General features: G+C 46.9%; 1 protein-coding gene across 3 annotated transcripts in view; it reads left to right on the top strand.

The window, feature by feature from the left end:
* LOC144808036 (butyrophilin subfamily 1 member A1-like) overlaps positions 1 to 27885 on the top strand; it is a 193333-nt gene that overhangs the window by 39092 nt on the left and 126356 nt on the right. For all 3 annotated transcript variants that reach the window (XR_013606715.1, XM_078673613.1, XM_078673598.1), the window contains exons 3-4: positions 10901 to 11248; positions 18956 to 19234. Coding sequence is in view for 2 of the 3 variants with exons in the window: in XM_078673613.1 (XP_078529739.1) it covers positions 10901 to 11248; positions 18956 to 19234 (627 nt within the window). In the remaining variant the exon portion in view is untranslated. The remainder of the gene's footprint in view (positions 1 to 10900; positions 11249 to 18955; positions 19235 to 27885) is intronic.

The following is a 27885-nucleotide window of genomic DNA, read 5'->3' as shown; positions in this document are numbered from 1 at the left end:
ATCCCCTAGCCTATGTGTATAAGCCCTAATCTAAGGAGGAGAATACAGAATTATATCAAAGTGCCTTGTAAATAGGCTCTATTCACTACTCTAACCATTGCACTGAAATGATAAGAGACTGAAGTCACCTTCAATCACCTTTCCTCAAAAGAGGGCCGGGAAAATCGAGCAGAACAGGAGCTTGGCGGACAAGCCTGCTGTAGGTCCACGGGAGGGTCATACTCTCCTGATAAGGGAACCCCCATGCCCGCGGTGCTGGACGTCGCACGGAGGAGGCTGCGTAGAAGAATGCACGTGCGTTCACTACAAAGGGGCACATTGATAAAACTTCAGGAACTTCACCTGCTGACTTTGAAAGTTCACAGATGCGGGCGGGCACCGCCTTTGTCATGGAAACCATGTGGATCAACGGGGAGAGGGGAGTTATATAATTCTTCTTGGATCCTAAAAGCCTACGAGGGATGGGCTTCCCTTCCTCGTGAGCAAATAGTACTTTTAGGAAGGGCAGGTAGATAGATGGCTGTGCCTGCCTGGCCAAGGAATTACTGCCAGAGAGGGGTGCCTGTACTTCCTAAGATGCGATGCGTATGTTGTTTGACGAGGATCACACGTTGAGTATGACACTGGTATCAATAGTCGTATACGGGATCCAGTGATGTTTTGCGCGAGGCAACAGCAGCGCGAGCTCGCCCTTGAAGTGAGGTGCAGCAGCCCCCCCCCTTCCGCGCTGAGCAGATGAGAGTTGCTTGGTGGAGGGTGGGGCTGCCAGTAGTATGTTTTGGAGACAGCTACTAACCTATTCCTTGCAGACTGGCCTCACCCTACTGCTTTCAGCGTCACCGCATTTCAGAACCACAGGGGCCAGTTTGGAACAAGGGCGTATTGCAGCCCCTGTGGCGCGAACCGAGCCAAACTCTTTAGGTGCTCCACAAGTCGGGGGGGAGGGCGGGGACACCTCTAAGCATGCTGAGATAGCTCGGTGGGTTAACGCACACGCTGCGCTGAGTTGAGTACAAGGTATAAATACAATCGTAATTCGTTTGTCGTTCTCTCGACTGATGCCAACAGAAATCAGTACTGTTCAGATACTTGTAGCATTTGTTAAGCAGCTCCGAGAGCACTGCAACTTCATGAAAAGCAATTATTAACTGAGTAGCAGATACAGAATTTCCCTATATTAACAATGAAAGCAATCCAAGTTGCTCAACTGATTTTGTCCCGGGTACCTAAAATCGTGATAAACAAGGCATCCTATTCCAGGCCTCTCTTTAAAAGTCTATTGTGCTTAAATAGCGTCCTGGCTCTGCCGCCATCTGAAATGTATGAATATATAGGTTTGTCAATGAAAGAAACTTGTCAGTTGCTTACTGCACTGGATTTATGATGCGATGCCATGCGATGTTATGTCTTTTTTGCTCCTATTTGTATAGCACATATATTGGTATGGCCTCGCAGCGTCTTGTATGTGAAGAGCTGTCAAAGCGCCATGTTCATCTTTCTGTAATTCGTGGTAACATTTTGCTGAAGTAGCTCACGGTGTCCATTAATGCGCCTCTAAGCGCTCTACTCCCAATCAGTGCGAAACAATATACACATTGCTGTCCAGTGTAATCGTGCGGGCAGGGTGGCGTGCTGGCGCCGCTTTTAAAAGTGCGTCACAGTGCCTCACGCCCACGTGACTGGACTGGGGGTGCCGACACCCTCTGACAGGAGGAATCCCAATTCTAGAGTTTCTCAGACTATGCGGCATGGGAGGACAGTGTGCAGCTACCGCATGGGCGCCCTGCCTTGTTTACATAGTTACCCAAATGTTGTTGACAGATAAGAGCCGGAAGCCATTGCCGGTCTGCCAAATTTCATGCTTGTTGCAACACGGCAGTCCATGTAAGGCCTTCAGCGCTGTCTTTGCCCTCACACCATGATTACATTATATACATTGAGCAAACCGTACCTACTCGAGGAAGGGGGTGCTCAAATGCTGTAGTGCAAATCATTTCTTCTCTAGGTCTATCTATGTGTCTCATATTTCGTGGCTCTGTGTGTTGTATGCAGGCACTGGTGTTTGTGTGCGCGTGGTACAATGTTTATGTGGCATTTTCTAACAAAGTTAGGCCTTTTAATAGCGTTGCATGCAATAAGGCGCTACGAAGCGCTAGGGACCACAGAAAAGCGATCTCAAGCGCTAGGGGCAAGATAAAGCGCTCCCAAGCGCTAGGGCGACCACCACCGGGTCCACGCTCCTGCAGCCATTCAGCAACGCCGTGCAGCTGCCCATAGACCAGGTAAAGACCCCCTCATTGTGGGGCTACAAGGCTCAGCCTAAGTCAATTGTTCTGCAGGTCTCTCAGATAGGGGCGGGCTAGGGGCAGACAGCGAAGGGCGACCGACCTAAGCGAAGGAGGGAGTTGGCTCTGTAGAATGTCATCAGGGAATGTGACTGGGACATGAGTGCACATACATCAGGCGGTATGCATACCTCGAAGCTTCTCTTCCCGAACATTATTAGTATGTGGGCCGAGCCATTCAAATCTCTGCAGATCTGTTGTCAGTCACTAATAATCTATACTCTGATTCGTGCTGTGGGATGAGTGTGTTACAAATCACATGCGAACATAACAATAACGGGTGCATTCGAAAACAAACAAGGACATCAGCACACACCCTTTTGCATTATTCAGCTGCATGCGCTTTGTAGTCTGAGTGTGTTACTGCTGCCTATAAGGGCATCCGAGTTGCTTCAAAGCTTATGCATTGTTCGGCCATTGCATAGTCTCTTTTACCAGTCAAGTAAATAGTTTGACTACCTGTAGCATTTGTGTTCACAGGGCAAGGATTGAATAACTTTCCGAACTAATGCTTCTTGTAAAAGGAGTGTAAATGTTTAAAAACAAAAACATAAATAAAAGGCATTGCCATTTACAATGCCAATAGCTCTAACTTTAATAATGCGAGACCTATTGCATTGCAAATGCTTGTTATTAGGGTGAGCGCTCTAAGTAGATGTTGTAAGCTCCGACTGCTCTACTGACAGTGGTTCAAGTATAAAAATGTGTACACACGTTTTCAAAGTTGATGCAAATATTTGCAGAAGCCTGAAAGCAGGATTGATGATTCTTTGCTTTCAAAATAAAATGTTCATAAAAAAATGAATGCAGAAACAAAACATTTGGCTAAACCACTGTAAGATGTCAGGTACCATTTCTTTGCAGCATCATTTAGTAACAAGTGTTGATGCATGCTAGAATTTCCCAAAAATATTCATAATGGAAAATCAGTGTACCAGTTTCAATAGGATTATGGGAAACAAAAATAAACAAGCATTGGCAAAGCCAGTCGGTCTGAAATTGGTGGTCAGCTTTTTAGTTTTGTCAATGTGTGAATTGTTTTTTTTTATTTATTAAATGTGTTTATTGGTTTTATTTACAGCCATACATATATAGTTAGACAACACTTTTCAAATTAGTCAATACGGTACATGGACAAACATTAATTTAAGTTACACATCAAACATTGCCATCACTTTCTGTACGTCTACGCATCTCCATTTCCACCGTAGGGGACACACAAGGACATCCACATTACTTATTCCACATTGACCACTTCCAATCCCATTTTTTGGGGCACCCCCTAGCTACAAAGACTTCCATCTCCGCCATCATGCACCTATCTAGCTCTTTTGCCCACAGGGTAATGGGCGGCGGGATTGCTCCTCCCCACCCTCTCGCCAGCTCCCGCTTAACTAACGTGTATACAGGTGTTATGAATTGATGTTCGACTTTCGTGAGATCAGTTGCATCCCATATATTCAACAGTTCCAGTTGCGGCATCAGACCTACCTCCTTTCTCAAGGCCGGCTGCATGTGACCTGAAGCTGCCTCCCAGAGGGCACATATCTTTGGGCAGCTCCACAGAGTATGGTAAAAGGTGGCCTGCTGTCCACACCCTCTCAAACAGAGGTCATCAGGTCTAGAACCTATTTTCGCCAAAGTCCTCCCTGTCTTGTATGATCGGTGAAGTATCCTAAGCTGTATTAGCCGGAATTTAAGTGTGATGGCCGCTTCGCGAGGGGACATATGAGCCAATTGCCAATCCTCGTGACTTATCCGGCGAGGTCATCCTGCCACTGCTCCCGAAGCTTTGGAAAGGTGTCCAGCAAGTTATTACTTAACTTTTTATATGTGAGGGATATCGCTTTTGAGCTTAGAGGCCCATCTAACAGCCGGTCCTCCAGTGGCAATGACTCCGGAATGTCTTTCAGAGACGGAAAAGCCGTCAGAATCGCGTGTCTTATTTGCAAATATCTGTATATTTCTCCCTGAGCAAGGTGATATTGGCTCTGAAGGTCGCCAAATCTAAGTACAGAACACTTCTTAACCAGTTCCTTCACTGCTGAGACACCTATGAGGTCCCACTTGTCAAACCCAGGATGATAGCACAGCATGCCCATCTTCTGTGTATACCATAGTGGCGTTACCTTAGAGAGGACGCCCGTCCAACCCAAACGAGAATTTGCTATACGCCATATTTCTAGAGTATGTTGGGTAGGTCCAAATAATTTCCTGTTATTCTTCCTATCACTGATGTATAGGGCCCCTAGGTAACCAGAGCGATCATTTTGGTAATGGTTGAGAGCATATGCTGGGTCATCGGGGGTGATATAGCCAGTGGTTGATAGTCACCAATTGTGCCGCCCAGTAATAGAGTTGCATGTCAGGCAGCGCTATGCCTCCAGCCTTTTGTCAGTTTCTTCAGTGCCACCCTGGGGGCTTTCCCATCCCACAGCAACGTGCGGATTTCACCCTCAACTGCTTTAAAATACGAGTACAGGACGCTGTGGGGACAATTATGGAGAATGTACAGGAAACGAGGGAGGGCCAACATTTTAAAGAGTGCAGCATGACCCAACAGTGAGAGAGGCAGGGACCTCCAGTGCTTCACATCCACGTGTAGTCTAGCCAGTGGGGGGGATAAATTAGAGCTGTAAAAATGAGCCGAATCCGAAGTGACAAAGACCCCCAAATATTGAAACCCCTCCTCCGCCACCACTATGGTCCAGTCAGCCAGAAGTAGGGGAACCTGGCCCCCAGCATAAACAATACAGACTTGTGCCAGTTGATCGCATACCCAGAATACTTGCCAAAATTCATGAAGATGTTGAGCACTACACAAATTGATTTGTACGGGGAGGCTAGATTCAACAGTATGTCGTCCGCATACAAGGATATACGATCTTCCACAGCGTCTGCCCATCGTAACCCTCGCACCATCACGTCTCGGCGCACCAATGCCGCAAGGGGCTCCAGCAGGAGGGAGAATATCAGCGGGGATAGCGGGCATCCCTGTCTAGTTCCTCTTTTAACCGGACTGTCCGGGACGTGTAGCTGTTGAACCTCACCTGTCCCAACACATCAGTGTATAGCAGCTTCACCTAGGGTATACATTTAGGGCCCAATCTCACCCTTTCCAGGACTTCGAACAAATAAGGCCATTCTATAGAGTCGAATGCCATTGAGGCATCGAGGGACAACACCGCCGCATCCTCCTCAATATATTGCCGACAAGCCATCACGTTTTGTAGGCGACATATATTAATGGCCGTATTCCTCCCTGGCACAAAGCCAGATTGATCTGGGTGGATCCGTGATGTAATAACTGTCACCAGCATATTAGCCAGGACTTTCACCAATACCTGTGCCTCCACATTAATCAGGGAGGTCGGCCTATAGGAGCCACAGCTATCTGCTGGTTTACCTGGCTTGTGGATTACTACAATGGCGGCTAACCCTTGATCCACTGATAGCCTACCCACCTCAAGGCTTTCCTCATACATGGCCCTTAAGTGTGGCACAGTTCAAGAGGCCGTGTCTTTTAAAAACTCAACCGGTATGCCATTAGGCCCCATCGCTTTCCCTGAATTAATCTGTCCTAAGGCCTTGCTAATTTCTTCATTCGATTGATCTGCATCTAAAGTTTTTCTCTCCACATCTGAGAGGACCGGCACGTCACTATCCCGAGTATCTGACGTGAATCGTCAGCCGTGTAGTGGGTAGAGGGGGAGTACACCTTTTCCAGGTGATCTGCAAATTCCTGCTCTATTGCCTGTGGATGTGTCACAATTTCACCCCCGGCTTTGTCAGTTTGCGTACCCACCTCGTGCCCTGTTCTCGCCTCTCCAACAATGCTAGTGTCCTGCTTGCCTTATCTCCCGTTTCGAAAATTCTGTGTAGGGTGTTGCGATACTTAGCCATCATGTGTTCCCTAGTTTTTATCCGGTATTCGTCTTGCTTCAATAAAAGTCTATGACTAGTGTCTGGTGAGGGATCTTGTGCATGTTCCCGCTCCAATTCAAGGAACTGCGTTTTCGGTGACATAGTTCCTGTTTGTGTGCGGAGTTCCTCCCTAATGTCCAGTATGTGTAGGAGCCATGGATTAATAACAATGGTGGTGCGTACCTGCCATTCCCAGTGTGTGTATTCTACCCAGACTGGGGAGTGATTCGATATACCTCTGGGCAGAACTCGGTACTGAGCAAAGTTCCCTATCGCGGACAAGTGTGTAAGGAAATAGTCAATACGCAATAAACTTTGGTGCACATTAGAGAAATACGATAATAATTTGTCAGTGGGTTGGAGCGCTCGACCTACATCAGTCAAACCCAATGCCTTCGTAAAGCCTGCCATCAGTCCGTTTGATTTCGCTTTGGACCTCGGTGGGTGGCGGTCAATTTTGTCATCTAATGTCATATTATAGTTCCCCGCCATGATTAATGTGCCTTCTCGGATTCTCGTCAGCTTACTTCCAAGGTCCTCCAATGCTTCCTTACCCAGAGCGGGTGGTGAATAAACTGAGATTATCTTAATATCCCTTCCATCCCACTGAGCTTCTGCCCCTGCGAACCTTACCCCCGGGTCTGCCCATGTCTTGTGAACTATAAGAGGTGTATTATTCTTCACCAGGATTGCCGTTCCCCTCGATCCCGTGGTATAATCCGCATGAGCCAAGAGTTTATACCTCCACCCGGTGAGGGCCTTAGTCTTCTGTCCCACAAGGTGCGTTTCTTGCAACAAAACTACATCAGGTGAATGCCGCTTTAAATACTGTTGCACTATCCCTCTCTTAATCTTATCACCCACACCATTGACATTCCAAGTTAGTACAGAAAGTATTCGGTCTCTATCCCCCCCGTAGCTGTTTATTACACAATTCCCAAGTACACGGATCAGTGCAAACGGAGATTCTGTTCTTAGTATGGCCACCATGCGCATCAAAGTAAAACCACCACATTCCACACCAATAAATCAATAAACTACGAACCCCCCCTCTTCCCATCCCCCCTTCCCACCCCTTCTCCCTGCCCCCCTGCCTCTGGATTTAGAACTACCCACTCCCAAACTAGCCTGAGTGCCTCTCTCCCTCCCTGAAATGCTGAAAATGCTCGGGGTTAGTCAGTTCCCCTCCCCGCATGCACATATCACATTTACATAAGTTCGGCCATCCATTTATTTATTTTATTTATTTCAATTTATATAGCGCGTTATAACCCAGGGGTCTCTAAGCGCTTTAGCAGGGTCCAGATATCAAATACTGTGGAGGACAACTGTTCATAAAAAAAGTTACAAATCACCCCATGCTTGCTGGAAAAGCACTGTTTTTAGTTTTTTCGGAAGGTCAACAAATTCGTTTCCTTCCGTAGTTCTATTGGCAGCTTATTCCAGGCTGTTGGGAGCAAATATGAAGAGGCACGTCCACCTACTGTGGCCAATCTACAACGTGATTGAATAAGATGAGAGGCGTCAGCAGATCGAAGTGTCCGTGCTGGGCTATAGGGGATAAGGCCAGATTTCATGTACATTGGAGCCTTACCATACAGGGCTTTGTGAACAATGCACAATCCTTTAAACATCACCCTTTGCTTAACCGGCAGCCAGTGCAGTTCTTGCATAAGGGTAGATGCATGGGTATTCCTTGGCTTTTTAAAGATAAGCCTAGCAGCGTTGTTCATGACAACCTGCAACTTGTTCAGTAATTTTTGTGGCAGTCCTATATATAGCGAGTTGCCATAGTCTAGCCTAGCCAGGATCGTGGCGGAGACCGCTCGCCTCAGGGTGGAAAAGGACAACAAAGGTGACACTTTTCTAAGTTGTCGGAGGAGGCCGACACAGGTCCCTACCACCGCCCTCACTTGTTTTTGCATAGACAACCTGCCGTCCACCTGGATGCCTAAACTCTTGACCACAGCTGCTGGTTCCGGAGGTGACCCTAATTCTCTTGGCCAGAAATCCTCAATCCATGGGTTCCCTGTGATGGTGATTGGCAGTACCTCGGTCTTATCCGGATTGATTTTTAATGAATTTCTGGACATCCAGTTGGCTGTGTACTTCAAGATGTTCTGCAGTCTTACGAGGCCACCCGGACCCTGATCAAGTTGGATCACTATTTGGGTGTCATTCGCGTAATTATATACATGGCAGTCCATCTGGTTGAGCAGTTTAATCAGGGGTTGTAAATAGATGTGAAAGAGTAGGGGCGACAAGGCAGACCCTTGTGGCACTCCGCAGGTGATCGATGTAGTGGTGGAAAGAAGGTCACCGAGCTGCACTCTCTGAGACCTCCCTTGGAGAAAGGAGGAGAACCAGGCGTGTGCCGTGCCCACGATGCCGAAATCCATCATCCGCGACAATAGTTGTTTATGACAGACGGTTTCAAATGCCGCGGAGAGGTCTAACAGCACCAGGGCACTTGGAGTTTTCTTATCTGCCCTGTTCCTCAAATCATCCAAAATAGACAACATAACGAGTTCCGTGCTGTGATTCGCACGGAACCTGGCTTGGTTTGGCTCAAATAAGTTGTTACTTTCCAGATGTTCCAACAGGATGGTGAGTACGTGTTGCTCAACCACCTTCGTCAGGAACGGCAGCTGAGATATAGGCCTGAAATTTTTTAGGCATTTCACATCCGCCCCTGCTTTTTTCAGCTTTGTCATGTTTACTCTAGTCCCGGTCGGATCCACAACGATTGTGCCTACATATCATGACCCCATCACCAGGTCTCCGTGTGTGAATTGTTTTGGCACGGTTTTTGTAAAACCTTTTTGGTTTGGGAGCTGCTAGGCCCTCACCATTCTAACAATCATTGGCAAAAGCAACAACCAAAATTGGTCTAAAAAAGCACACACTGCCAGTAGTTACTGGTACTGAATAAAACTACTTTGTGTACCAGTGTTTGCAAGTTCACTTGCCCTCCAATCACTTTTTTCCTACCTTTGGAAGAAGGTTTACTTCTGCCATTGTCAGGAGTACATTTTCAACATTTCCCAGTATGGGAAAAGATTAGAGAAGAGTTGTTGAAAATACAAAAACATGCAAGTTAGTAGGTTTGCACCGACTCAAAAGGGCATTCAAACCCTGGAACTATTGCTTACCACTACCTTCCGCCCCAGTATGTAGATCTGTGGAAACGTTGCAACATAAGGGGATTGCAAGTATTAAACACTACTATGGTATGACCCCTGGTATAATCAGAAAGGCTATATCAGTGCTCTTATATAATGAGATTGCTGCAATAAGTCGTATCTGCGCTACATTGTACCAAAGGGACATGTGGATTTTGTTACAGGACAAGTAAATTTAGGAAGCGACCTGCCTCATGGACAAGTAAGTAGATATTTGATTAAATTCCACACTCCTGGATAGGAGAATGTAACACATTTCCCTCCTGTAAACAAAAACACAAAAAACAATAAAATAAAATATAAGATTGTACACAATCTCCTAATATAGCAGGTGGACATCTCCCCCGAGCATCACATTGAACACGTGATGCTACAGAATCAACAACTCTTAAAACATCTGAATTACTACTTTCACCCACCACCCTGCCACCACCTTCAGTAGTTAAAGCAGTATCTTGCCTCACCAACAATGGCATGTAGTAACAACAATTTTGCACATATAACTCATCAGCATCACCAATGCTCTTCTTGATCCTGGTCAGGGAGCACCTCAATCTCTCTCTTAGATTTAGCTAGTCTTCTCACATTCCATACTTTACCATCATGGGTAGCAACACTCTTGTTTTATGTCTCAATAATTCTCATGGCCTTGCCAAATCTAGGTGCACCTTTGGTTACAAAGCCTGGTTTGCGCACCCTCACCCAGTCCCCAATGGCAAAAGAGGGTACCCTGACCTTCCATTTAGCATCGTAGGCTTCTTGAACCCTCTCCAGCTTCCTCTTCACTCTCTCACTTATTTATTGTATCTCAATCTCCTCATGGCTCTTGCTTAGTTTCTTCTTAAACCACCAAGGACATAGTTTAGCTACAGGATTCCTCCCTCTTAAGTTAAAAGGACTGACCTCTGTGGTACTCTAAGGAGTGATGCGATACCTCCACCATTATTCTCTTAGTCTGTCTCTTCCATTGCCACCACAACCACGGGTGAACAACCTTTACAACGAAACCCTAACAACACAGTACCATTACAACGCAGGTTTTACAACGAAAGTCATTACAACGACTTTCGCTGGGGGGCGCTCTAGGATAGGGAATAGTTTAATTTACTATCCAACACCTTCCCTACTATCCACGGGGACTGGAGTTGGAATAGTAAATTAAACTATTCACTATCCAGCGCCCCCCAACCCAAGTCGTTGTAACGACTTGCGTTGAAAAACCTGCGTTGTAACGGTACGCATGGTAATACCACGCATTGTACCGTCATACATCCCAACCACGCGGCCATACCGTACTCTCTTTTAATACACGGTTGAATCTCTAACCCGGTCCATTTCTTGTAGGTAATGCAATGCTGTGGAGATTATGCCCCAATTTACACCTTGTATATTTCATGCTGCATGTGTCTTCTCTTGTCATTCAATATATATTCTCTTTTTCTTTCTCAGTGAGATTTTCGGTCATTGGACTGGACCCGCCCCTGGTCATCCTTTTAGGAGAAGATGCAGTGTTACCATGTCACCTGTCACCCCAGATCAATGCCGAGAACATGACTATAAGGTGGTTTAAAAGCAAATACCAGAACCTTGTCCACTTGTATCAGAACAGAGAGGACCGCTTTGAAAAGCAGATGGCAGAGTACAGAAGCAGGACAACCCTTATTAAAGATGGCATCGAAGCCGGCAGCGTGTCCTTGATAATACACGATGTCCAACCTTCTGATAGTGGCCTCTACACATGTTTCTATGATACAGGACCCTTCTATGAAGAGGCAGGAGTGGAACTAAAGGTGGCAGGTCAGTCACATGTGCATTTCATTTTAAAACATTGTCATGATCACCCTCTTCAATCATATTCAGCATCTCAGAAACTTCAGAGAGGTGTGAATACAAGGACGAGAAAAGGCCTTACAATATGCAGCAATCTTCTTTTAGCTCAGTCATAATGCAGGTTTTGAGACTATGAACCTGACTTAGTCGTCAGAGTACGGTACTTAAAAAGCCCCCCCAGACTGATGAAGTAACCATGCTCCAGATTAAGAGAGATTCACTCTCCCAGTGGACATGTCTTAACATTGCCATGAACTGCCTTCATGGCATTCAATGTATTAAAAGTTTGACTGGCGGGAATGCTCATCTGTAGGATTGTTTTTCATGCGGTCCGGAAATACCCAAATTATGAGCACACATTCACTAAAAGATCAACAAGTGATGCTGAATTCACTGACTGTCCGTTGAGAAGACCAAAGACCAGGTAGATTCTGTTGATTGTGCTGGTGTGAAGGCAGGGCTCCACAGGAACATTGCGCGTTCAGCCCCAGGGCTCGATTATGCTGCTGTTGGGTTCTGTAAACCTGGCAGTCGTGTGTTGGGGACAGAACAACTTTCATAGTTATATCTGGAATGAAAAAGGGAGCTTCAGCCCATGCTGTGGATGGTCATTTAAATGTTGTTACTCTCCCTTACTGTCATATTTCTCACCATGGTAAGAAGGAGTACACACTGGCCATTCGACAACCCACTTTAATTCGGACGGGCGGTCGAATGGCCATTGCGCAGTTTGGCCATCGGAGTAGTATGTCAGCGACTGAGACAAGGTAATCTCCATCAGTGAAATACTTAAGGTCTGCCTGTCTGTAAATCTGGTGGGCAGACTTTTAGTTTGGCGGAGAGGAGAATCCCTCGCCATTGCGACGGAGTACCCTTTCCACCAAACTCTAATTCACCCTCTATGTCAGTGACGGATACGCTGTAATCTCCGCCACTGACATACGTACGGTCTTTCCCTCTGTAAATCAGGAGTTAGGCCCATCCGTTGGGTAGAGACGGTACTCCGTCACCATTGCGACAGACCACCCCCTAGGTGTTACAAGACCAAGTTCTGACGGGGTTGCCTCTCTTTACTTTTTGGGCGTGAGTTCTTTCTTTCCTACAACTCTAAAACTGAAATAATGACCCTTCTTTACTAATTTCCACGTGGTCAGTCGTGGATTTCACAAACGTTTATTCTTCCTCACATCTTGGGTAGCATTTACCTCAGCCCACATCTCAAGAAACCTCACTTCCATTAAAGGCAAATGCGCACCAGCCAAGTACATTCTCCTTACGGTTTCATTCTGTATTTGTTTTTTGGAGAGCTCTTTTTCTTTTTTAATTGTTGCTTGCCACCCGTCACAACTTGTTTTGATTGCTTCTCCCTTCCGCTTCATGTTATGTTGCTTGCCGTCCGTTGCAGCTTTTTTTGATTGCTTCCCCCTTCCGCTTCATATTATAAGCCCTCCCCCACCCTCCTAACGCAAATGCACCGCTTCCCTTCATCAGACCGCGATACTTGAAGACCGCTCCTCTGTGTGAAATGATACCGTAAACGCTGCATCTTGAAATTGCAGTGTTTAGGGATGCACTGGAAGGGTTAATGGGAGGACAGCAAGCTTGTTCCAGCACGCCAGCCCATATAAGGCCCGACTTCCTGGTTGATGGCGTCTCTTAATTCACTCAGAAACTCTATTTCGGTGTGCGAGAAGGTGAGATCTGTGCGCAGCCTCCAGGGGAGGGAGGAGGGGTGCCGGCTATCCGCTGCCATCCTGCCCCAGCTTGTCGCCGGAGAACTGAGATACCGACCACTCTGCGGCCCCGTTGCTCACTCTGCCCTCCGGGACTCATAGCTACCACCTGCACATGCGGGAGGAGGGAGAGCGGGCAGCCCGCAGCCTGTGCCCACTGCCTACTTCCCAGTCCCAATTTCTAAAACCTTTTGCATTAGGGCCTTCTTTCCGGGAGACAGCCATTACAACGCGGGCTTTACACCGCACTACCATTATGACGCAGCCATCACATCGCAAGTCGTTACAACGACTTGCGCTGGATGGCGCTATATACCAAGGAATAGTATGGTTTACTATTCCAACACCTTCCCTACTGTTACGTAGGCTGGAGTTGGGATAGTAAATCATACTATTCCTAAATCCAGTGCCTCCAGCGCAAGTCGTTGTAACGACTAGCATTGTGATGGATGCGTCGTAATGGTAGCTCGGTGTAAAGCCCGCGTTGTAAGGACATACATCCTTCTTTCCTCGTCCCATTGTAAATCTCTTTTCACAGTCCCGGGAGACTCCCAATCCCATACTCTCCCAATGACAGGGTAAAACACTGGCTATTCTTCTTCCCTCCTGTAAATTCTCACATAAGCACATCTGAGCCCCTCTCACTGCCGATGCAGCCACTTTCAATAAAATGCTTACTTTACCCCCCGCTTTCCTCAAATCTGCGTGCTCAATTAGTCCAACTTGTGTCAATTTAATTGGCTTCTTTTGTATCTAGCAGACTAGACCCAGGTGGGCATCGAGAAAGCTAAATAAAACCCTCCGTGTGATTGTTTGAAACTTATTTTGTATATACGTTGTCATTATTCTCCCTTCACCACGTGTTCCGTTGTTTCAGCTGGGATGACTCTGGGTTTCCACCTACTCTACATTCCACCTCTTCCACATATCTCGCTATGTGTGGAGGGTGTTGCCAACACCATTCACCCTGTTGACTATCGTGGTCCACATCTCCTGTTTACGTGTGTGAGGAGTAGTCAATAATTGGGTACCGAAAATCTGGGGTTCTACTCGGATGATTTCATCCACTATGGTAGTGAGCTCTTGTGTGATAAATGCAGGATTTTTGGGCAGCATGGTGGTGTTGTGTAATTACCAATTGGAATGTGAATGAAGAAAGGAGTTATATGATGTAGGGGTTTAGCATGCAGGAATGGGGACAAGAAAGTGACATGGGTGTGCACGTCAAACCTAGCTCAGCTGGGACTCAAAGGCCTCCGCCTGTCGTCCTTTCGCCAGCGCATAGTTACTAAGCAAAACCCCAGGATTTGGACAACCTCTGTGCACAAGGGCTCAACGAGGTGGAAGAGCTCTTGGCTCTGAGGGGAGGCGGGGATTGGACCCCTATCGACAGCTGCATTATTTCCATCTGTAAAATTACCACCAACTGCAACCTGGCTGAGAAGGTTCTGATCATAGGGGGGTGTCCGCAGCTTTTTGCAGCTTTCAGAAAACCTAAGGCACGAGTCTCACTCGTCAGAGGGAAGGAATTTGCTCCTTTAACAGCAACATTTGTTAAATCCGCCATAAGGCCGAGAAGAGGAGGCGCAGACCAAATCCGGGTTTTTTCACCTCTGCAATTGTTTCAACAATAAAAGCGGAACTAGTAATTTAAACGTAAAAATATATTTTTTGTAAAACTGCTCAGCACCACTGCAATATCCACCCTTATCCATGCATATGGTCTGCAGCCCCCTGGTTGCATGGCAGTGCCACACCTTGTCTGGGGTCGACCCTCACCCCAAGGCCTTTGCACCCCTGAAGCTGCCAGCTCAAGTACAACTTCTGGGGCTTCTCACCAAACGGCAACTCCGGATGTGCCTATAACTTTACATACTGTTTTAATCGGATGCGCTTCGAAATATGAGATTCCTTATCTACATGGACTTTAAACTTCCATTTTTTTTCTAACCATCCCGTGTGTGCCTAGAAACCTGCGAAACCCATTTACGAGCTACAAACATGGCAGATTCATTCCTACAGGAAGAAAGGCCGCATGGGTGGGAGACAGACCTACACCGAAGAAGGTAGTGGTAATAATTAGATTTTTGTACAGTGTTATGATATTGTTGTATCCCTTCAAAGCGCTATGATCCGTGCTTTGCAGCAGGTGTGAGCTAGCATGCCACGGGAGGGGTTCAGAGTCCAGTCAGTCGTGGGCTGTGGCCTCGCCGGACCTTTGATGACGTCATTATCACACATGTTTCGATAAAACCATCACGTGTGAGACCGTTGGCCCGGCCAACACAAGGTTGTTTAGAGTGTTTGAACAGTCCGCTTTTAAATGCCACTCATTTATTTCGGGAATAGTTTAGGCAGAAGCTTTGCGTCAGAGTGGCAGACGAGTTTAAGAATTGAGGGGCATATTATCAAGTGGGTTTATCTCCGCTTTTTTGGCTTTAAAAGCCAAGAAAGCGGAGATAAAATTATCTCCCTATTACCTAGCTGTCGCTAACACCAGTCAGCGACAGCTAGTAGGAGATAGCGACCATCTTGGGCCCCGCTTTGCATGTCACTGAAATTTATCACTAATGACATGCAAAGTGGGCGTGCCAAGATGTTAGCGACTGGAAACAGTCGCTAACATCGCTATCTCCTATTACTAAGCGCGAATATCTCCAAAAGCTAACGCCTGCCCCTGAGCAGTTCTTAATGTAAATGTGCTGGACTTGTAAAGCGCACAGCTGCCCGTAAGCGTCCCGGCGCTTGCTTAGGGAACCCGTTCTGGTATTCCCCTGTGAGAAACCCCGGCAGGGTGTCCACAAGGTGAAAGCCAGGCATCCCGCTGCGAGGGGCCTTAGTGGAGATTAAGCAAGCTATTGCCCAGAGTCGCAGAGTGTGAACCCGTGAGTCGAGTAGGCACCGGAGCGAGAATTGTCGAGTCCGTGGAATTTTTTGAGCCCGAGACCCGCCGAGGCGGGGAATCGAACCCTGGTCCACGGTCAATCTCAGCTTCCGGGTCTGCCGCCTCTAACCACTGAGCCACGCTTCTCCACGTTATCCAATGGGAGGTGGATAACATGGCTAAGAGCATTAGCTCGGTAATGCATGAATATCGCTGACTTTTCAGCGATATTCATCCATTGCGGCCGATTTTTATCTCATTTGCGATAAACCTTGGTAATACCAAGGTTTATCTGCGATAAAAATCGCCGCAGCTCAGCGGTAAATTTTTGTCTCTAACCAAGCAATAGCGATAATTATCGCTATTGCTTGGTAATATGCCCCTGAGAGGTTTGGAAATATTCCTGTTGAAAGTCGTTGCGGTGTGTGATGCAGCTCCTACCGCACTGTGACCACAGCCAACAGCGCTTCTTGTCTATGACACGAACATGTGACGGGCATATGAATATTTCCAAGGCACACCGGATCACTTTACCTGGAAAAGAACCCAGCAACAGCGCCAAGCTGTGATAATACTCATTCGTTGCTAGAAGAACAGTGGAATCAGCTGACACCAGGCATGCAGCTTAACAGCGGAGAACAAAATGTTTATTTTGATCAAAAAGGCCCAGGGTGGTGGAAATCCCAACTCAGCAAATTGATTTCCGTGAGTGCTTCGAGTCCACGTGGGCAACGAAGCTTCTGTATGCCTTTTCTTAAACCTTGAATGCACCTCTCAGTCTCAAAAGTTCGCTCAATTCCAAGAACATTTGAGAAGACAGGCATCTCTTTGGGCCTTGGGGGACAGTATCTCGTCCGGGGAGATGTTATGTTCCAAGATATGTTTTGGGGACACTTTAGTTCCAGACCGGAATTTAGAAGAGATTGCATGCGAGTTAGCAGGTCACTTTTCATATCAAGGGAACTGGGCTCTGTGTGAGCCAACCGTGGACTTTAGTTAGACGTGTTAAAAGGTCCAAACAAGCATTAGAAATGCAATAGGTCTAGTAAAAGCCACTTGCTTTGCTATAAAATACCATTAGCAATGCAAATCACTTTAACTTAATCAAAGGCGAGACCTATTGCATTTTCAATGCTTGTTTATAAACTCTTGCTGCGCCATGTTGTGAGCTGCGTGCTTCGTCTTAGGGTCAAGGGTCAGCTGCATATGGGTCGGGTGTCTCAGTACACAATCCACTATACAAAAGACCCTCTGTTATATGTGCTTCAAAATAATCACTGAAACTATGCAAAGTCTGAAGAGGTTATTTTTCCTATTAACTGTTGGCCTCATTGGGATATTTTTCATGTATTTAAGAATGTTATGAGGTAGAGCATGCGAAGACGAATGTGTGGAGATACTTGTAGAGCCGCTACGGGTCTTCTTGCTGCGGACAAGGGCGGCCTTAGGCATATGCAAGCTGTGCACCTGCACTGGACCACCAAACCCCAGGGGCCACCAAACCCCAGGGGCCACCATGCCAATATATATTCTTAATATAATAATCCTCTGAGGATGGATACATATTTGCGTGTCGGCCCCTGGCAGGGATTTGGCGGCCTCAGGCTCTGTTCCACTTTCAAACATCCTAACACCCACTCTTCACTGGCCTCCACGCTCCGCCCCGCCCGGACCCCCTCTTCCGGGGCCCCCTACCTACGCTCCCTGCCCAGGGCCGCCATGAGCCTAGAGCCGCCCCTGCTGCGGACCTCGGGCCGGACTGAGCCATCGTCCTTCCGCATTGCTCTGAACAAGTGTGAATCGCGCACAAGTGCGAGCACTTGTCAATGTTACCGGAGGTCTTGGACAGCGACTTATCGTGTTCGTCCGGGTCCAGGCGTTCCGAAGATTGGACCCTTTGATCTTTTCACGTTTAAAAGAAAGGAGGAGCTGACGGTGACTCCTTCCTATTGAAAAGGACAACGAGGTGCTTTACGTTGTATATAATGCCTTGAAAAAGTCCTCAGTACGACGTAACACGTGTTGGCTGTGTGCTTCACCTGTGACCTGCGTGTCAACAAACTTTGACTGTTATTGCTCCTTAATTATGGACTTGTGCACCGTCAACTTTTGAATTAGTATTTTCCCAAAAAGAAAACTGGTTCTGCAGCATTGGCGGACCTAAGATTACAACCTGTGGAGTGCTCTGGAATATCAAAAAAGTTTATATATCTGCGAAATGTTTCTCATATATGAATTTACACTATTGTGGTGTTTTTCCATGTGAGCACACCATACTATTTGTGACTGAACTAACTTGTGTAAAAATGTAAAAAATTCTTATAAAGCGCGGCTTACACCTGACGGTTTCTTGGCGCTGGTGTGCTGGCAGCTTGCTCTCATTTTTTCTTTAGAACATGGAAATGTTTTGTTCAAACGTTGAAAATGTTGAGGGGCAGAACAGGGCAGGAAGTTGTTCTCCATTTATTGAAATAATTGAATGTTAAAATAAGAACCTTCACACTCATACCCGAAGGTCTATTTTTATTTGCAGTCTGAAAATATCTAACCTGTGTCCCAATTACAGTCTCTTTCTGATTTAGGTTCCAATTTTGTTGAAAGATATTTGTCTTGACAAGGGTTTTGTGCATGAAGAATAGAGATTTTTGTGGCAAATAAATCAGGAATGAATATAGGAAACTTGGGTTCACTTTACATTTAGAGAGAATTTAGGAGGTCGAGGCATACAGCAAATGGACAGTGTGGGGCCTAGAACTAGTATGTGTGACATATTTTAGAGTAAGACTAGAGAATAGAGATGGGTGGTTTAATTTGTGAAAAATAAAAACACACTTGTAGGTGGGAGTGCGACTATGTGCAGTTTACTAATGCACAACAGGGAATTATTACACCTCTTCATTTGATGATGCTGTCCTAATATATATTGGTATATGCACAGCAACCAGACATGAAACCCTTTTAAGTACATTCCTTCTTGCCTCCCCTCATCCCAGTCTTCTCACAGAGGAGTAGAAAGTTCAAACCTAACCTTTCATATGCCTTTTGTTTCATTTATAGCTTTGGGCTCTAAGCCACACATCTATCTGGAAGATTTGCAAAATGGAGAAATCAGAGTCGTGTGTGGCTCACCAGGGTGGTATCCTGAACCGGAAGCACAGTGGAAAGATGACAGCGGGAAGAACATATCCTCTTCCGTCGAAGTGAAGGCTGCGAATGACACCCTCCTGTTTCATGTTAAGGCAACGTATATCTTCAGTGGTCCTCCCAGCGCCCTGTCCTGCTGCATCCGAAACCCCCTACTGGCTGAGTGGAAGCAATCTACAGTCCATATAAGAGGTGAGAACATGACCAAAATGCTTGTGTTGTGAAAGTTCAAAATGTGAGTAATTATTATTTTACTTAAATGGGAGTTAGAAAACCATAAACGTTCATTAGAGTATCAATGATAGTACAAAGATGCGATGGGCAGGTGGAGACGTTACCTTCGTCTTTGAGGCGCACAAAGCATTCAAGGCAGAGGTACTCTATTCTTGGGTTAAACTCCCAGCTGCAGATGCTCGCACACAGCTGTTTCACACTTACTTTGAAGATGTAACACCGGATGAATGCACTCCATATGTGGACATATTATCTTACCAAGAGCATATAAATTGGTTTAAAGGTGCCCTCCCCCACACTACAGAAAACGTGAGACTCAGTCGCCTCAGTACAGAAGGAGCGACGTGTCCAGTCTTTGCGGCTTATACACCCCATCAGAACTTTGCTAATTGAGATGCAGCAGAATTAAGCACACTACATGAAGATCGAGCAAAAATGTACAGAAATCTCACACAGTTAAAAATGCGAACACTCACAGTTAACCCTGCGGGGACTGCTCAGGCTGCTCAACCACAATTGGCTACCACAGGTAGCAGCCCACAAACACGGAATGTCGTTATGGGAAAGATTAGCATGAGTCAGGACAGGAGCAAATTCCGTTCTGGATAGCACAAATAACAAGCCAGCATGAAGAGATTTTTTTTCCTTCCATACGGGCCTGCAGGAAGAAGATAGAATACTGACTATTTTCTTGCCAATGGCGATGGCTCCCCTGGTGGAAGATTGGACCACTGGGGGTACAGTCTTCACGGAAGTTTACACCAGAACACATGGTACCCCTTCTCTGGCTGTATTGCCTGAAGTACTGAAACAGCACAGCATGAGTGCAGGGCAGCACTTGGGAATGAAACTCATGGGCAATTTTGCCGCGGTATCAGCCGTTATGTCAAGTAACATAAAAGGGGAGGCAGCAGCATTGGTTATACACCAACGCCTGAGGGAGTGAGAATTGCCTAAAATTATCGAAGAAACCTATGCTACGCTGGGTAGAGATAAGTTGGGAGCCAGGCCTGGGGAAACCGCAACTTAAGGGTAATTCTGAAAAGGATAACTCTAAGCAAGCACCTGATTCTTTGAAGGAGAAGTGGGATAATAAACAACAAAATAAAAACAAAACACAATCACGGGGTGGGTCTCCTCAACAGTAAACCCCTGAGAAAAAATATAATCTGCAAAACCATAACATTAGAAAGCCTGATGTGTATCAGTATACCTATACATGTTCCTCCCAGGATTTATATGATACACGTTTGGAGAGAGGTGGACGGTCAGAGCACAGATCTCTTTCATATTATTTTAAACTTGTCCCTTCCCAGGCTGGGGAAAATATGCTAACACAAATCAAATTAATATGTTCTAATGTGTTTGTTTCTCAATTAGCCTTGAAAGGTTATGACTATTGGAAAGAAACAGTTGAGTTAAAGTCACTTTGAGGAACTGAAGAGTGGAAGGTACATGGAACTGACACCTTATTTAGGGCTTGTTTGATTCCAATACAAATTATTTTTTTGAACGAAACGGTCAAACAAACGACTTGTTTAGGACTGGATACAATTAAGGAAATTAACTTGTCTAGTATTCCTCCATTTGCCCTGTTCAATAATTGGCAACAATTGACAAATTTCACTAAGCCTAAGCCTAAGCCTTTTCTAAAACCATACTGGGATTGTGCTAAAATATTTTTATCCAAAACCCACTCCTCTAACCTTATCAATAAAACTCTACTCATTATCTTAACCGAGGAGTCTAATAAGGAGATCGGTCGGTAATTTTTTGCTTCCGATTTCTCTCCCTTTTTATAAATAGGGATAATAACCGATTCCCCCCATGAGGGGGGCGTCTCTCCACCACTGCCACGTTAAAAACCCTTGTAAGTATGGGCCCCCATAAATCTGGAATCGATTTATATACATATATGGGGACTCCATCGGCACCTGGTGCTTCCCCCCCCTTGCTGTTACTAATACCTATCAATACTTCATCCAGAGTAATACCTAACTCTATTGTGGGCCACTTACTTAAGGTAAGGGGTTCTATCGGGGGGGTTTCACTCGGGTTAAAATTTTTAAAGAAGTGGTCTACCCATTCTTCACTCCTCACATGAACCAAAGTTCTGGAGCTGTTTCATTATTAAGGAATTTACTGTTGACCGTGTCCCAATACAGTTTATTATTGGAAGCTGCAGCCGCAAGGTTTAGGTTGTCCCATGCCTCCTGTTGTAGCTCCTTCTTTCGTCTTTTTTAAAACTATCTCTTGGTTTATTTGAAAGAGCAAGTTTTAAATTACTCAGAGAGACCGTACATGAGTGGTCAAATCATCCCCACTTTTGGTTTCTTAGAGGGGGCCACAGTGAATAAAGTGGAAATACGCTCATTAATCTTAATAATATAATCCAGGATCACTGTTGGTTCAGTCCTGACCATTAAACTATCCAATATTTCCTTGCTACCGGCCTGTACAATTTTTTTAGAAAGTTCCGTTGAATTAGCTCCCACCCATTTAATTCTAAAACCATTCAGACGGATCGGGGCAATATTGTTTACAACAGTGCAAACTTCAACAATCTTATCCCCCCAGAGATGCAATCCCATTATAATTGGATTGTGATCACTCAAAGACAATTCCACAATCTGTGGGGTTGAACAGGCTTTCACAATGTTAGCGGAGACAATCCCATGGTCAATACTCCTCTCTACTGACCTTCTTGTAAAAGTCGTGATCTCCTTCCCTTACACATCTTTAGCACATTGCACAATTTACAGGTCAAATTCAATAAGGACCGCATTTAAGGTGTTACCATAAGTAGTATGGGGAAAATGTAAATAGTCATTATCTACGTCTGTTTGAACCCCACAAACTTTTGTCAGTGATAAAGGGCAAATGGGCACATTAAAGTCCCTCAACCAAACAATATGCATATTAGGTAAATCCAATTCCACCAATTTTTCTAATTCATATCTTACTTCAACTACTATACTGTGGCGCGTTAAATTAAATATGTTATTATAGAAGTTAATCAAGAGAAGGTCCTGTCCTACTTTACTATGCAACCAAAGTAACTGTGCGGGATGCCCTATGTTAATACTTTTCTTGACTTTCACTGGGGTGTTAATTTTCAATAGGATCAACAGGCCCCCCTTGGCTCTGCCTGAGGGAGACGGTATTGCTGGCAAAATATAGGCAGAAAACCCCTCCAAATGGACATCTACAGTGCTCCATGTTTCTTGTAGGTAGACTATATCATGTGAGCCAATAAATTCCTTACATCCTAGCTGATTTATCTTATTAGCTATGCCGGCGATGTTCCAGGTAACAATAGAGTAGCCTCCGTCTTGATGGCATACTGGGTCAATCAATCAATCAATCAATAGAATTTGTATAGCGCGCTACTCACCCGTTAGGGTCTCAAGACGCTGGGGGGGGGGGGGGGGGGGATGCTACTGCTCGAACAGCCAGGTCTTGAGTTGTTTCCTTAAGGAGAGATGATCCAGGGTCAGCCGTAGGTGAGTGGGGAGGGAGTTCCATGTCTTGGCTGCCAGGTAGGAGAAGGATCTTCCTCCGACGGTGGATTTGCGGATTCGTGGGACGGAGGCGAGGGCGAGGCTGCCGGAGCGGAGGTGGCGGGTGGGTGTGTAGAATGTGAGTCGGCTGTTGAGGTACTTCTGGCCCGTGTCGTGGAGAGCCTTGTGTGTGTGGGTGAGGAGTCTCAACATGATCCTCTTGTTGACGGGGAGCCAGTGCAGGTCCCTCAGGTGGGCCGAGATGTGGCTGCGGCGAGGGACGTCCAGGATGAGTTGTGCCGAGGCGTTCTGAATGTGCTGGAGTCTTTTCTGGAGTTTGGCTGTGGTTCCAGCGTAGAGGGTGTTCCCGTAGTCCAGACGGCTGGTGACAAGGGCCTGGGTGACCGTCTTCCTGGTTTCGGTGGGGACCCATCGGAAGATCTTTCGGAGCATGCGCAGGGTGTTGAAGCAGGATGACGAGACGGCGTTGACTTGCTTGGTCATCGTGAGGGAGGAGTCCAGGATGAAGCCCAGGTTGCGTGCGTGGTCCGTTGGCTTGGGGGCGGTGCCCAGGGCAGGGGGCCACCAAGAGTCGTCCCAGGCAGAGGGAGATGGTCCGAGGATGAGGACTTCCGTCTTGTCTGTGTTCAGTTTCAGACGGCTGATCTTCATCCATTCTGCGACGTCTCTCATTCCTTCCTGAAGGTTGGCTTTGGCGGTGGCGGGGTCATTGGTGAGGGAGAGGATCAGCTGGGTGTTGTCGGCGTAGGAGATGATGTTGAGGTTGTGTTGGCGTGCGATGGCTGCGAGAGGGCTCATGTAGACGTTGAAGAGGGTGGGGCTGAGTGAGGATCCTTGTGGAATGCCGCAGATTACTTCGGTGGCCGAGGATCGGTACGGGGGAGGCGGACTCTCTGAGTTCTTCAATCGAGGAACGAGATGATCCACTTCAGGGCCGCTCCTTGGATTCCGGTGTTGCTGAGGCGCTGTATCAGGGTGTGGTGGCATACAGTGTCGAAGGCTGCTGAGAGGTCCAGGAGGATGAGGGCAGCAGTTTCTCCGTTGTCGAGCATGGACCTGATGTCGTCGGTGGCGGCGATGAGGGCGGTCTCGGTGCTGTGGTTTGCTCGGAACCCAGACTGTGAGGGGTCGAGGGATCCGTTGGTCTCGAGGAAGGCAGAGAGTTGTCTGTTGACGGTCTTTTCGATGACTTTGGCTGGAAAGGGGAGGAGCGAGATGGGGCGGAAGTTCTTGAGATCCGTGGGGTCCGCAGTGGGTTTCTTCAGGAGGGCGCTCAGTTCGGCATGTTTCCAAGTCTCCGGGAAGGTGGCGGATGCGAAGGAGCTGTTGATGATGTTCCGGAGTTGGGGTGCGATGATGGAGTCAGCTTTGTTGAAGATGTGGTGTGGACAAGGGTCGGTGGGGGAGCTGGAGTGTAATCTGTCTCTAGGCCCTGCAGGGTACTTGTACCACTATTACCAACTACCACCCCACTATTGTCGGATGGGGTACTAGAGGGGTGAATTAATAATGGTCCCGGCCCGTTAACCTCTACCTCATTGGCCCCCCTACCATCTGGGGATAACACTCCATCATTACCCGACATTATATTAGTGTGCAAAGACCTTTTATATAGTATTGGGGCATCAAGAACTTTGACATTCCAGGACCTAGTAGTTGGAGTCATAGACTGTGGCCCCCCTCCCCACTAGACATAATGGGTCCAGTCAGTCGTTGCAATCTAATGAACTTAGGGCCTGGAATCTATTCATTACTGGGACAGCAGGATGCATTTCTGAAATAGCTATCGTGTTAGATCTATTTACTTGAGGGTATCTACCCCCTACAGAGGGGTTACCAAGATGTGAGGCATGGAACAGAGACCGCCTTGATAAAGGCCTCTGATGAGATCAGGGCGATCATGGACCAGGGAGGGGCGGCTGTCCTCATCCTTTTGGATTTGTCAGCAGCCTTTGACACGGTCGACCATGTCATTCTAGTCGACCGTGTCACAGCCCTGGGGATAAACGGTCCGGCCAAGGATCTCATTTCATCTTTCCTGGCAAACCGCACCCAGACAGTGAGGCTGGGAGATTTTTATTCACCTATCTCTGCACTCCCCTGTGGAGTCCCACAAGGCTCCTCGCTAAGTCCTATGCTATTCAACATCAACGTAGCGGACTTGGCGAGGGTAATAAAGGCCCATGGGGTACGACTTACATCCTAAGCAGACGATACCCAGCTGGTTCTGGGTATCCACAAGGACGGCCTTACTGTAGCGGCCAACTTCCAGAGAGCTATGCTTGAGGTCAGTACCTGGATGGCCTCGAATTGTCTTAGGCTCAACTCGGACAAGACCGAGGTTATAACCTTCGGAAGACTCTCCCCTGAATGGTCCCCTAGTTGGTGGCCGGAAAAGCTCGGCCATCCACCTGTCCCAGTGGAAAAAGCCAGAAATCTGGGAGTGATGTTCGACAGCAAGCTGGCTTTTGACCTCCACACTAACAAGGTCGTGTCGTCATCATTCTTTATCTTGAAAAAAATCAAGAAGCTGCTACCTTATCTCCCCCCCTCAGCTGGGAAGACCCTGGTTTCTACCTTAGTCTTCTCTAAAATAGATTATGGGAACGCTCTCTTTCTTCATACCCAGAAGCGTGTCATAACCAAGCTGCAATCCATTCAGAATGCGGCTGCCAGGATCCTCCTAAACATTCCTCGCCGCAAATCCACCACTCTTGGCATTCGTCAGCTCCACTGGCTGAGAGTTGAGAGCCGTATTAAATTCAAGGCCCTCTGCATTGCATATAAGGCAGTACATGGCATAGGACCCAGGTTCCTGACCGAAGCTTTTCAGCTGTATATTCCCAGAAGGCAATTAAGATCGGCCAATACCAGTCTCCTCCCTGTGCCACGTACAAGAACGGTCACCTGGTGAGACAGGCGCTTCCTTGTGGCCACTCCAAAACTTTGGAACCTCTTGCCACTTGCCATTAAAACTGCCCCGAACCTGACGAGCTTCCGCAGGCTCTTGAAAACATGGTTGTTTAACCAGTAAGAGGATGGCTGACTCCAGTAGCTCCACAGCGCCGAGACACCCCCGGGTATTTGTTGCGCTATAAAAATTAAGTAATTGAATAAATAAATAAATAAATGTCTATAAAAATAACCAAGGGGGTAGATTGAAGCTGAGCGTCCCGTATGAGAACTAAACGCAGCACTCTCCAGGGACATTTGTGCCCAGGAAGGCTTCTTAAAATTAATGATAATGCAGTCCCCTTGCACCGTTTTACTGGAAGGGCCTATCCACTTCACCCTTCTTGTTAATAGGATTTGGTCTGCCCGACCCACGGGAAAATCACAGTGTTGGTGCAACCAATGCATCACCTTATTCTTCAGGGCACTATGACTTTCTGTTTGCTTCTCCCTGAGTTATGGTACATTGACCATGACTGCCACGTATGGACTACAGTCAGGTGGCAAATTCATCACGTCCTGCTCTCTCGGGCCCGTAGGTCTATACAGGTCTTGGGATAGATTATTTTGAGTACCTGGAGCTGCTCTGTGGATCTATAGTGATAGGGGTGGCACTAGCCCTAGGGGCAGAGGATATATGATTGCTATGCCCAACTGCCCCAACATCCCTATACTGGGGATTGTGTTTGGCCGTGGCACTGGGACGATCATGAGCTGCCTCCATCCTTTGTCGGTTGGTTAAATTGCCCGTCCCTTGGGGTCCATTCCAATGTTCCGTGTTGGTCCACTAGCGTCCTTTAAGATAGTGCCCAACTTCTCCACCTCTGCAGTTAAAGAGTCTGTCTTATTGATCAGGGGCTTAAGCATAGATTCCATTTTTTGTGTCATAATTGAAATAATGGAATTAACTAGGTCTTCGGGAATCACATTGGGAGTACAGGTTTTCTCGGGGGCCTTAATCTGTTTACGTATTGGGGGCCCTTTTTTTTGTTTACCTGGATTCCCTAATTTGGGCAGATCTTTCCTACAATGTCTTCTTCGCTTTGGAGTTGGCGGTCCGCTTTGGTTAGGTGACTCTAGTTCATCTATCAAAGGGGCATCCTGGCAATGAGTGGAAGACTCATGATTGGAAATAGGGATAGATTGTTGTGTGTTTACCAAAATAATATCTGGCTCTATTGTCGGGGTATTCTCTGTCCCAAGGCCTGCCCCAAGGGAGAGGCGGCGTTCTGCCCTCGTGATTTCCACATTCATTGTGCTCACTGCCTTGACCAGGTAGTCATCAAGGGTAGAGCCCTTGCTAGCGTTGCCATTGGGTGTTTTCTTTAGTTTGCGTTTAGACATGATGTTTCCAGTAGGGCCTGGTTAAAGCCCCCTAACTCAAGAACTAATATATAGGCGTACCTACTACTCTGGAATAAAATGTCAATAGTGTTTACAGGACCGCAGATCTCGACGGTAAATGTCTCCTCTAGGGGTACAGTAGAGCCACAATAATGCTTAAAAAGGTGTCTAAATATTTAGAATTAGTTACATAAAGAGGCGGTATTAATACCAGGAGGAAACCACTCAGCAAATATCCCAAACAATAGGGTCGTCCTCAGTTTCAACTGGGACCCCAGAATCTGTATACAGTGTCACCTGAGGGTTCTGTACGACGAAGGATCAATAGGGTGGCCCAGTCCTGCCACGTTCTGGCCGGATGGGCGCAGACGGGCCCGCCCTTGGCCCGGGCTTCGCCCGCGCGCGTCCCGCATCGCGGGAGGCACCGAGTTGTTTTAAGCGCCTCCGGGCACTTACCGATGATGCAGGTGAGTGTGCCATGCAGGGGGCACTGGGGGATGAAGTCCCAGGGGCCGGCACACAGAACATGCAGCACGATCACAGAGCCTCGTCCGGGGACAGGGAATGCACACAGTCCAGCCCCCAGCAGCAGCCCGGGCCCGAGGTAGGACCAGTAGCAAGTCCACTCACTCTCTCAAACTCTCTCTCACTGACTGACTGACTGACTCTCTCACTGACTGACTGTCTCACTAACTGACTGACTGACTCTCTCACAGACTGACTGATGGACTCTCACTCTCTCACTGACTGACTGACTCTCTCACTCACTCTCTCTCACTGACTAACTGATTG

This window comes from Lissotriton helveticus, chromosome 1_1 (assembly GCF_964261635.1).
Source record: "Lissotriton helveticus chromosome 1_1, aLisHel1.1, whole genome shotgun sequence".
NCBI classification, from domain to species: Eukaryota; Metazoa; Chordata; class Amphibia; order Caudata; family Salamandridae; genus Lissotriton; species Lissotriton helveticus.
The sequence above is the reverse complement of the archived record's forward strand: the minus strand, read 5'-3'. Positions and strand labels throughout refer to the sequence as shown.